The sequence below is a fragment of the Schistocerca serialis genome, chromosome 12 (assembly GCF_023864345.2).
Source record: "Schistocerca serialis cubense isolate TAMUIC-IGC-003099 chromosome 12, iqSchSeri2.2, whole genome shotgun sequence".
In the NCBI taxonomy this organism is placed as follows: domain Eukaryota; kingdom Metazoa; phylum Arthropoda; class Insecta; order Orthoptera; family Acrididae; genus Schistocerca; species Schistocerca serialis.
In genome coordinates, this window is record NC_064649.1 from 84877095 (window position 1) to 84889360 (window position 12266).

The 12266-nt window shown below is 44.1% G+C and overlaps 1 protein-coding gene across 1 annotated transcript in view; it reads left to right on the forward strand.

Moving 5' to 3' along the window:
• The window catches only part of LOC126428287 (acetylcholine receptor subunit alpha-like), a 737302-nt gene that overhangs the window by 674392 nt on the left and 50644 nt on the right, over positions 1-12266 (forward strand). Inside the window, exon 7 of the mRNA XM_050090204.1 lies at positions 7096-7232. Within this exon, the coding sequence (XP_049946161.1) occupies positions 7096-7232 (137 nt within the window). The remainder of the gene's footprint in view (positions 1-7095; positions 7233-12266) is intronic.

The window sequence follows — 12266 nt, forward strand, 5'->3', positions numbered from 1 at the left end:
GTCAGGCGTGATTACTATACTTGTATCATCAGCAAAGAGAACTAACTTTGCCTCTTCATGAATATAGAATGGCAAGTCATTAATATATAATAAGAACAACAAAGGACCTAAGACTGATCCTTGTGGAACCCCATTCTTGATAGTTCCCCAGTTTGAGGAATGTGCTGATCTTTGCATGTTACGAGAACTACTTATTTCAACTTTCTGCACTCTTCCAGTTAGGTACGAATTAAACCATTTGTGCACTGTCCCACTCATGCCACAATACTTGAGCTTGTCTAGCAGAATTTCATGATTTACACAATCAAAAGCCTTTGAGAGATCACAAAAAATCCCAATGGGTGGTGTTCGGTTATTCAGATCATTCAAAATTTGACTGGTGAAAGCATATATGGCATTTTCTGTTGAAAAACCTTTCTGGAAACCAAACTGACATTTTGTTAGTACTTCATTTTTACAGATATGTGAAGCTACTCTTGAATACATTACTTTCTCAAAAATTTTGGATAAAGCTGTTAGAAGGGAGATTGGACGGTAATTGTTGACATCAGATCTATCCCCCTTTTTATGCAAAGGTATAACAATAGCATATTTCAGTCTATCAGGGAAAATGCCCTGTTCCAGAGAGCTATTACACAGGTGGCTGAGAATCTTACTTATCTGTTGAGAACAAGCTTTTAGTATTTTGCTGGAAATGCCATCAATTCCATGTGAGTTTGTGCTTTTAAGCAAGTTTATTATTTTCCTAATTTCAGAGGGAGAAGTGGGTGAGATTTCAATTGTATCAAATTGCATAGGTATGGCCTCTTCCATTAACAGCGTAGCATCTTCTAATGAACACCTGGATCCTACTATACCCACAACATTTAGAAGATGATTATTAAAAATATTTTCAACTTCTGACTTTTTGTTCGTAAAGTTTTCATTCAATTTGATGGTAATACTGTCTTCCTCTGCTCTTGGTTGACCTGTTTCTCTTTTAATAATATTCCAAATTGTTTTAATTTTATTATCAGAGTTGCTGATTTCAGACATGATACACATACTCCTGGATTTTTTAATAACTTTTCTTAATATAACACAGTAGTTTTTATAATTTTTGATAGTTTCTGGGTCACTACTCTTTCTTGCTGTCAGATACATTTCCCTTTTCCGGTTACAAGATATTTTTATACCCTTAGTAAGCCATGGTTTGTTACAAGGTTTCTTACGAGTATATTTAACTATTTTCTTGGGGAAGCAGTTTTCAAATGCATTTACAAAAATGTCATGAAATAAATTATATTTTAAATTGGCATCAGGTTCATGGTACACCTCATCCCAGTCTATCTGCAGTAGGCTTTCCCTGAAATTTGCAATTGTTAAATCGTTGACTGAACGCACTACTTTGGAGGACTGTTTGGTATTGATGAATGGAGCTATGTCATCTATTGTAACTAGCTGTGCACCATGATCAGAAAGACCATTCTCAACAGGTTGAGCATTTATCTGGTTAAACTTATCTTGGTCTATAAAGAAGTTATCTATCAGTGAGCTGCTATCCTTTACCACCCGAGTAGGAAAATCAATAACGGGTGTCAAATTGAAAGAACCGAGTAATACTTCAAGGTCATTTTTCCTATTACCCTCTTTCAGAGAATCTACATTGAAGTCCCCACAAATAATAATTTGCTTCCCCCTGTCTGACAGATAGCACAACAAGGAGTCCAAAATTTTCAGAAATAGATGAAAATTTCCTGATGGGGACCTATATACAGTTACAATTATAAATGTGCCTTTATTTAATTTAAGCTCACAGGCACATGCTTCTATATGTTTCTCTACACAAAACTTTTTTGTTTCTATACTTTTTGCACAATGATAACTTTTGACATATATGGCAACTCCTCCTTTCTCCATATTTTCTCTCATTACATGTGCAGAGAGCTTATATCCACTTACATTTACCTTATCCATATCAGTAACAATGTGATGCTCAGACAGGCATAGTACATCTATTTCATTCTCAGCTTCTAAATCTTCTAAACAAACCAGAAGCTCATCTACTTTATTCTTTAAACTCCCAATATTTTGATGAAATATACTTACATTATTTTTAATTATACTTTTCTGAGAATCTTTCCTTATTCTAACATTTGCAGTACTCTCCTGTCTGAGTTTCTCATTGTGCTTAGGCCTAGTTCCAGGGCGATTCAAAAAGAATACCACAACTTTAAAAATGTGTAAATGAAAGAAACATAATATAACCTTCTGTTATACATCATTACAAAGAGTACTTAAAAAGGTTTTTTTTTCACTCAAAAACAAGTTTAGAGATGTTCAATATGGCCCGCTCCAGACACACGAGCAATATCAACCTGATACTCCAACTCGTTCCACACTCTCTGTAGCATATCAGGCGTAACAGTTTGGATAGCTGCTGTTATTTCTCGTTTCAAATCATCAATGGTGGCTGGGAGAGGTGGCCAAAACACCATATCCTTAACATACACCCATAAGAAAAAATCGCAGGGGGTAAGATCAGGGCTTCTTGGAGGCCAGTGATGACGTGCTCTGTCACGGGCTGCCTGGCGGCCGATCCATCGCCTCGGGTAGTTGACGTTCAGGTAGTTACGGACAGATAAGTACCAATGCGGTGGCGCTCCATCCTGCTGAAATATGAATTGTTGTGCTTCTTGTTCGAGCTGAGGGAACAGCCAATTCTCTAACATCTCCAGATACACTAGTCCAGTTACAGTAGCACCTTCGAAGAAAAAGGGTCCAAAAACTTTATTGGCTGAAATGGCGAACAAATGTACAACTAAATGAAACTTTATAGCTCCCTTAATTCGCCGACAGATAGTGCTTAGCTCTGCCTTTTGTCGTTGCAGAGTTTTAAATTCCTAAAGTTGTGGTATTATTTTTGAATCACCCTGTATTGTTGGAAAATTAATACTCAAAAAGACACATCTGACTGCATGAAAGTTTAGTGGTAAAAATAAATGAAAGTCACCAACCTGCATCTGACTGCGCCTGCGGACTTAGCTCGTGCACTCCTTCCCGTTTAGCCGATAATAAAACATACATTCAACTCAGCCGTAGTGCAATGGCATAAAATTGTCATTCTAGATAACTTTACTCATTTTGGCCCTGTTTGTTACTTAATAAAAATTCTGTCCTGAATAATTTGCCAACTGTGCAATGGCATATCGATTATTTTGCTCTGATAAATGAAATTATTAGCTTTACTCGTGGGAACTTTTCTTTAATGCACCTTTTGGTTCAATGCAAGCACAGGATGTGGAGAACGACATAAGGTGTGAGATGAAACTCTAATTTTATCTAAAAAATATTTATTGTTCAAACTTTTAAGGCACATGTGAAAAACTAAAAAACAACTTCTATATCATGTATTTACGAGAAAGTTTCACAAAACGCTTATTGCATCAACAATGGGATTTCTATCTAGCTTTTAGACATTATTTAACCAAAGAAAACCTATTTTATTAATTATTCTTTCTAGTTTCCCCAGGGGTATGTGCCGAGTTTCGCTCAATATATAGCTTATTATGTGCGTAGAACCAATTCTTACTTTGATGCTGTCACGACCCGGCTGCCTCCTGCAGGCATCTAGCTCCGACTCGAAACACGTCTGCTGTCTCTGCGCATCTCCTCACCACTACTCAAACTTTTACTGCGTGCACCTAGCTCTGTTAGCTGTCAAAGATCTTACTACTCGAAGACGTACTACTCGTCCAACCTTGCGGTTGGGAAACTATCGACATTTTTCACTGGCTCTATCCTGATCGAATCTCAGCACATACCTTTCACACTGAACTTACAAATGGCGGTGGTTTGGGTCAGTGTAATGTATGCTGCAGGGCATCTGGCTCAAAGTTGTACGTGAAGTAACCGATTTGTAACAGTTCGTTGTGTTACTATCGTGCCAGCTACTACTGAAATTGATGCTGCAGACACAGTCATATGCTGAGCACGATGATCTTCCCTCTTGGTAGTGCCACGTGACTGTTTGGAGCCCAGTCTTCTTGCCACTGTACGTTCTCGTGACCACCGCTGTCAGCATTGATGTACAGTGGCTACATTCTTGCCAATCCTTTCTGCAGTATCACAGAAAGAACTTAGAGCTTCTCATAGTCCAACTACATGACCTTATCAAGCTCAATGACATGTTGATAATAACATCTTTGTCATCTTACAGGGTTCTTGACTCACCAAGTCTAATCCCAAGGGCAATTAGTGCTCATGTCCATTACAACTTGTATCTAAAGCAAACCTGATTTGCATCATTTTAGAGGCATTACTATTGCCACTCTTATGTGACGGGTATGATACCTGAACAGACATCATCTTTCAGATATAGAAACGTGTCTACCAAACTTCATTTATTTTACACAAATCCTACTTGGTTTTGTGATTTTTTTCCATCAGTGTATTTTGTAATTTCACAAGGTTAACCAAGCACAATCAGACTTATTATGTGAAGTGAACAAACTACTTCTCACCATATCTAAAGTCTGCCCCCGGTAGCTGAGTGGTCAGCGTGACAGACTGTCAATCCTAAGGGCTCGGGTTCGATTCCCGGCTGGGTCGGAGATTTTCTCTCCTCAGGGACTGGGTGTTGTGTTGTCCTAATCATCATCATTTCATCCCCATCGACGCGCAGGTCGCCAAAGTGGCGTCAACTCGAAAGACCTGCACCAGGCGAATGGTCTACCCGACGGGAGGCCCTAGCCACACGACATTTCATTTCGTACCATACCTAGAGTAATCAAAAACAAACAGTTTGGTTCAAATGGCTCTGAGCACTATGGGACTTAACTTCTGAGGTCATCAGTCCTCTAGAACTTAGAACTACTTAAACCTAACTAACCTAAGGACATTACATACATCCATGCCCGAGGCAGGATTCGAACCTGCGACCGCAGCAGTCGCGCGTTTCCAGACTGATGCGCCTACAACCACTCGGCCACACCGGCCGGCAAAACAGTTTGGTCTCCAGAATACCAGTGACCAATAGATGAGTGTGCAAAATCAGTTAACTTCCTTTGATAATGAAAAATCAAACCAAAGAAAAATAATAATAATAATACTCTCTGAAAGGGACACTGACAAAGTAATCAAATGAAGAAAAGAAATTGGGTACATTTCTTTTTTAGTATTAAGTTGCAAAGTCACCTACATGGTGGCTTCACAGAGGAAGAATTTGCTCTCCACAAAACTTCATAATGTGCCATAAACTTCAAATGAGCTACATCTACTTTGTGGATATGTTAAGACCCACTGCCACAGACAGTGACTGTCGTCAAGTTTTCTGGCTATGTACAGGACGACACCAGTCAACGGCTGCAGTATGGCAGAACATTTGTACGGGTGCCAGCTGTAGTGTCTTCTGGATTTGTTGCCACCTCAGTTACATGGCCTGGGCCACAGAACTCAGCAGCCATTTGTGATGGATGTCAGTTGGGAGTAGGTGAGCCATCAATTCAGTCAGCTGGGCCCACATACTACTGAGTCATCACTACCACTGTCTTTCTCCCATGTGGCAAGGTTGGCCACTTACCTTTCAACGTGGCCGTCAGCTGCCGAACCACGTGCAGGTGTCAGTTCGGGTCCCACAAGAATGAGGGGGCGGCATCCCTTTAACACTTGGCACCCGAGAAATGTCGAAATACGTGTTCACCTAGGCACTCAGTCCCTTCCCAGAATTCGTAAACTACTGCAGAAATAGTTAACTGTCGCTTTTGTAGGAGCTTTCGCAATCTCTCAGCTTGCCTGCATGGAAATTCCTGACCTAACAAGATGTGTGTACGAAAATAGCCCAGAATAACACCGAATGCATTCTTCCTGATGGTCCTAACGGGACACCACGTGTTCCCTTCCTGGAAATGGTGACGTCCTGCTGTCAACATACGTCTCAGAAACAATAAACCTTCTCACCGCTAAAAGCCCTCATCACGTGTGTGCGCACTCGCGAAAACACCGTTAACCAGAAAAGCATTCTTGTTCTTTGGAAAGGGAGCGCTCTCTAAGTACAGACGGGATTACCCTCGTAGTTCTTTAAACACAGTTTTTTGTTGGCAAGGAATAACTTTGAGCTCACCCTGCACATAAATACTTTTTATGCAAGGGTCACTGTCTTGAAAGGAGGACATAAGATGAACATCAACAAAAGCAAAACGAGGATAGTGGAATGTAATCGAGTTGAATCGGGTGATGCTGAGGGAATTAGATTAGGAAATGAGGCACTTAAAGTAGTAAAGGAGTTTTGCTATTTGGGGAGCAAAATAACTGATGATGTTCGAAGTAGAGAGGATATAAAATGTAGACTGGCAATGGCAAGGAAAGCGTTTCTGAAGAAGAGAAATTTGTTAACATCGAGTATTGATTTAAGTGTCAGGAAGTCGTTTCTGGAAGTATTTGTATGGAGTGTAGCCATGTATGGAAGTGAAACGTGGACGATAAATACTATGGACAAGAAGGACTAGAACCTTCGAAATGTGGTGCTACAGAAGAATGCTGAAGATTAGATGGGTACATCACATAACTAACGAGGAGGTACTGAATAGAATTGGGGAACAGAGGAGTTTGTGGCACAACTTGACTAGAAGAAGGGATCGGTTGGTAGGACATGTTCTGAGGCATCAAGGGATCACCAATTTAGTATTGGAGGGCAACGTGGAGGGTCAAAATCGTAGAGGGAGACCAAGAGATAAACACACTAAGCAGATTCAGAAGGATGTAGGCTGCAGTAGGTACTGGGATATGAAGAAGCTTGCACAGGACAGAGTAGCATGGAGAGCTGCATCAAACCAGTCTCAGCACTGAAGACCACAACAACAACAACACTGTCTTTCCAAAAGGCACTACACCTGATGCGTAAAAGTTAATGTTGTTTATTGTCGGTTTTCTGATTACGGTGTCAAACATTGGATTTTTATTCACGCCTTGTTTGGAAAACATTACGTTTTGTGAGCTGAATATTAACCCTCATTCTGCACATGGTGTCTGTTGTGGAGCAAAAATACCTTCGTCTTGGAACAGTCCCTCCTCACGTCTCGCTGGGAAGTTGATGATGGGTGTGATCGTGTGCCGCAGGTGACGCTGTCCATCTCGATCCTGATTAGCCTGCACGTGTTCTTCCTGCTGGTGGTCGAGATCATCCCGCCCACGTCGCTCGTGGTGCCGCTACTCGGCAAGTACCTCATCTTCGCCATGATCCTCGTCTCCATCAGGTGGGTACGCCGCGCGCTCTTGCTTACTTTGCCCGACGGTTTGGGCGCACCAACACCATGTACGAGGGTCACTACAAAAGAAATGCACACTACTTTTGTAAAAATACAGTTTTCAGTCTGCATGTGTGACAATTTTACAGTGTGTAGACACGCTCCTGGAAATTGAAATAAGAACACCGTGAATTCATTGCCCCAGGAAGGGGAAACTTTATTGACACATTCCTGGGGTCAGATACATCACATGATCACACTGACAGAACCACAGGCACATAGACACAGGCAACAGAGCATGCACAATGTCGGCACTAGTACAGTGTATATCCACCTTTCGCAGCAATGCAGGCTGCTATTCTCCCATGGAGACGATCGTAGAGATGCTGGATGTAGTCCTGTGGAACGGCTTGCCATGCCATTTCCACCTGGCGCCTCAGTTGGACCAGCGTTCGTGCTGGACGTGCAGACCGCGTGAGACGACGCTTCATCCAGTCTCAAACATGCTCAATGGGGGACAGATCCGGAGATCTTGCTGGCCAGGGTAGTTGACTTACACCTTCTAGAGCACGTTGGGTGGCACGGGATACATGTGGACGTGAATTGTCCTGTTGGAACAGCAAGTTCCCTTGCCGGTCTAGGAATGGTAGAACGATGGGTTCGATGACGGTTTGGATGTACCGTGCACTATTCAGTGTCCCCTCGACGATCACCAGTGGTGTACGGCCAGTGTAGGAGATCGCTCCCCACACCATGATGCCGGGTGTTGGCCCTGTGTGCCTCAGTCGTATGCAGTCCTGATTGTGGCGCTCACCTGCACGGCGCCAAACACGCATACGACCATCATTGGCACCAAGGCAGAAGCGAATCTCATCGCTGAAGACGACACGTCTCCATTCGTCCCTCCATTCATGCCTGTCGCGACACCACTGGAGGCGGGCTGCACGATGTTGGGGCGTGAGCGGAAGACGGCCTAACGGTGTGCGGGACCGTAGCCCAGCTTCATGGAGACGGTTGCGAATGGTCCTCGCCGATACCCCAGGAGCAACAGTGTCCCTAATTTACTGGGAAGTGGCGGTGCGGTCCCCTACGGCACTGCGTAGGATCCTACGGTCTTGGCGTGCATCCGTGTGTCGCTGCGGTCCGGTCCCAGGTCGACGGGCACGTTCACCTTCCGCCGACCACTGGCGACAACATCGATGTACTGTGGAGACCTCACGCCCCACGTGTTGAGCAATTCGGCGGTACGTCCACCCGGCCTCCCGCATGCCCACTATACGCCCTCGCTCAAAGTCCGTCAACTGCACATACGGTTCACGTCCACGCTGTCGCGGCATGCTACCAGTGTTAAAGACTGCGATGGAGCTCCGTATGCCACGGCAAACTGGCTGACACTGACGGCGGCGGTGCACAAATGCTGCGCAGCTAGCGCCATTCGACGGCCAACACCGCGGTTCCTGGTGTGTCCGCTGTGCCGTGCGTGTGATCATTGCTTGTACAGCCCTCTCGCAGTGTCCAGAGCAAGTATGGTGGGTCTGACACACCGGTGTCAATATGTTTCCAAGAGTGTACATCCTTCCCGCGCCGTCACAGCATGTCTTCAAGACGGCTGTTACACTTGTCGTTCGTCACAAGCAACGTGCTGTCCTAGAATTCCTGTCCTGTGGAAACGAGACAGTGGGAAAGATCCACAAGAGGTTGAAAAAGGTATATCTACATCTACATTTATACTCCGCAAGCCACCCAACGGTGTGTGGCGGAGGGCACTTTACGTGTCACTGTCATTACCTCCCTTTTCTGTTCCAGTCGCGTATGGTTCGCGGGAAGAACGGCTGTCTCAAAGCCTCTGTGCGCGCTCGAATCTCTCTAATTTTACATTCGTGATCTCCTCGGGAGGTATAAGTAGGGGGAAGCAATATATTCGATACCTCATCCAGAAACGCACCCTCTCGAAACCTGGACAGCAAGCTACACCGCAATGCAGAGCGCCTCTCTTGCAGAGTCTGCCACTTGAGTTTATTAAACATCTCCGTAACACTATTACGCTTACCAAATAACCCTGTGACGAAACGCGCCGCTCTTCTTTGGATCTTCTCTATCTCTTCCGTCAACCCGATCTGGCACGGATCCCACACTGATGAGCAATACTCAAGTATAGGTCGAACGAGTGTTTTGTAAGCCACCTCCTCTGTTGATGGACTACATTTTCTAATGACTCTCCCAATGAATCTCAACCTGGCACCCGCCTTATCAACAATTAATTTTATATGATCATTCCACTTCAAATCGTTCCGAACGCATACTCCCAGATATTTTACAGAAGTAATTGCTACCACTGTTTGTTCCACTATCATGTAATCATACGATAAAGGATCCTTCTTTCTATGTATTCGCAATACATTACATTTGTCTATGTTAAGGGTCAGTTGCCACTCCCTGCACCAAGTGCCTATCCGCTGCAGATCTTCCTGCATTTCGCTACAATTTTCTAATGCTGCAACTTCTCTGTATACTACAGCATCATCCGCGAAAAGCCGCATGGAACTTCCGACACTATCTACTAGGTCATTTATATATATATTGTGAAAAGTAATGGTCCCATAACACTCCCCTGTGGCACGCCAGAGGTTACTTTAACGTCTGTGGACGTCTCTCCATTGATAACAACATGCTGTGTTCCGTTTGCTAAAAATTCTTCAATCCAGCCACACAGCTGGTCTGATATTCCGTAGGCTCTTACTTTGTTTATCAGGCGACAGTGCGGAACTGTATCGAACGCCTTCCGAAAGTCAAGGAAATAGCATCTACCTGGGAGCCTGTATCTAATATTTTCTTGGTCTCATGAACAAATAAAGCGAGTTGGGTCTCACACGATCGCTGTTTCCGGAATCCATGTTGATTCCTACAGAGTAGATACTGGGTTTCCAAAAACGACATGATACTCGAGCAAAAAACATGTTCTAAAATTCTACAACAGATCGACGTCAGAGATATAGGTCTGTAGTTTTGCGCATCTGCTCGACGACCCTTCTTGAAGACTGGGACTACCTGTGCTCTTTTCCAATCATTTGGAACCTTCCGTTCCTCTAGAGACTTGCGGTACACGGCTGCTGTCGGTCGCAGTACATTTAGTCGGTGGGCAAGCAGGTTACGTGATGAAAGCGGGCACGGCAATACTGAGGATTGTCGTCGCAGCGGCAGGCCTCGTACTGCACACACTCCAGACGATGTGCAGAGAGTTAACGAATTGGTGACTGCTGACAGACGCATCACAGTGAACGAATTGTCACGCTACTTTGGGATAGGGGAAGGAAGTGTCTGCAGGATACTGAAAGTGTTGGCGTTGAAAAGGGTTTGTGCCAGGTGGTTTCCCAGGATATTGACAGTGGCTCACAAAGAAACAAGAAAAACGGTATGCAGCGAACTTTTGAAACAGTACGAGAATGGTGGAGATGAATTTCTTCGAAGAATTGTGACAGATTATGAAACATGGCTCCACCACTTTTCACCAGAGACAAAGGAATGCCATCATGCAAATTCACCCAAGAAAAACAAATTCAAAACCACACCTTCTGCAGGAAAAGTTATGGCTCGGTGTTCTTCGATTCTGAAGGACTCTTGTTTGCGGACATCATGCCAAGTGGAACCGTTATAAATTCTGATGCATATGTGAAGACACTCACGAAACTCCAAGCTCGACTGAGTCGTGTTCGACTACATCGGCAAAAGCACGATGTTTTGCTGTTGCACGGCCATATGTCAGTAAAAAACCGTAGAAGCGATCACAAAACTCGGATGGACAACACTGAAACACCCGCCTTACAGTCCTGACCTGGGTCCATGTGAGTATCATCTCTTTGGGAAATTGAAAGACTCTCTTCGTGGAACAAGATTTGAAGGTGATGACTCCCTTGTGCACGCTGCCAAACAGTGGCTCCAACAGGTTGGTCCAGAATATTACCGTTTGGGTATACAGGCGCTGGTTCCAAGATGGCGTAAGGCAGTTGAGAGGGATGGAAATTATGTGGGAAAATGAAAATATTGTTCCTAAAGGACATATCTCTACATTGTAAAACTTTCAAACATGTAGAATAAAATATGGATTTTTAAAAAATGGTGTGCAATTTTTATGGAGTGACCCTCGTATCTGAGTTGCTGACAGCAGCTCTCTCTTCATGTTAATGGTGCGCCACGAAGCACAGCACTTGAGACGTTTCGCTGAGCACAGCCCAACCATTGCACCGCCTTGTTCTTTCTGCCATCTGGTGACTGATCCTCAAGCTCTTTCCAGTGAACACCCATCCGCATCCTGACACACCCCGTGTAGTCACACATCCGCATTGGTCCAAATCTATCCAACCTCTCTTCCCACCCTTGCCACAGTTCCCTGAGCTGACCTTCATGCAGAACCATGTCCACTTCGTATCAGCCAGAAGAAAAATCATCACCTCCAGCCAGGTGGTGTGGCCGAGCAGTTGTAGGCGCTTCAGTCTGGAAGCGCGCGACTGCTACGGTCACAGGTTCGAATCCTGCCTCGGGCATGGATGTGTGTGATGTCCTTAGGTTAGTTAGGTTTAAGTAGTTCTACGTTCTAGTGGACTGATGACCTCAGATGTTAAGTCCCGTAGTGCTCAGGGCCATTTGAACCCATCATCTACATCTCGACACTTCTCAGCTGTACTCTGTATAGAAACGTCTTCAGTATAAATATTTTCTTTATGTTATTTTTACACTGCCTAACGGCAAAAGTGAGGCACCCAGAAAAGGAGGAGGGAACGTAGTTAAACTTCACAACAACAAAAAATGGCTCGGAGCACTATCGGACTTAACTTCTGATGTCATCAGTCCCCTAGAACTTAGAACTACTTAAGCCTAAGTAACCTAAAGACATCACAGACATCCATGCCCGAGGCTGGATTCGAACTTGCGACCGTAGCGGTCGCGTGGTTCCAGAAAACTTCATAGGTTGACAGATATGACACACCAAACTCATGCTCAGAAAGAACTAAACACCTTGAATGACTAGACATAGGACGTTCGTAT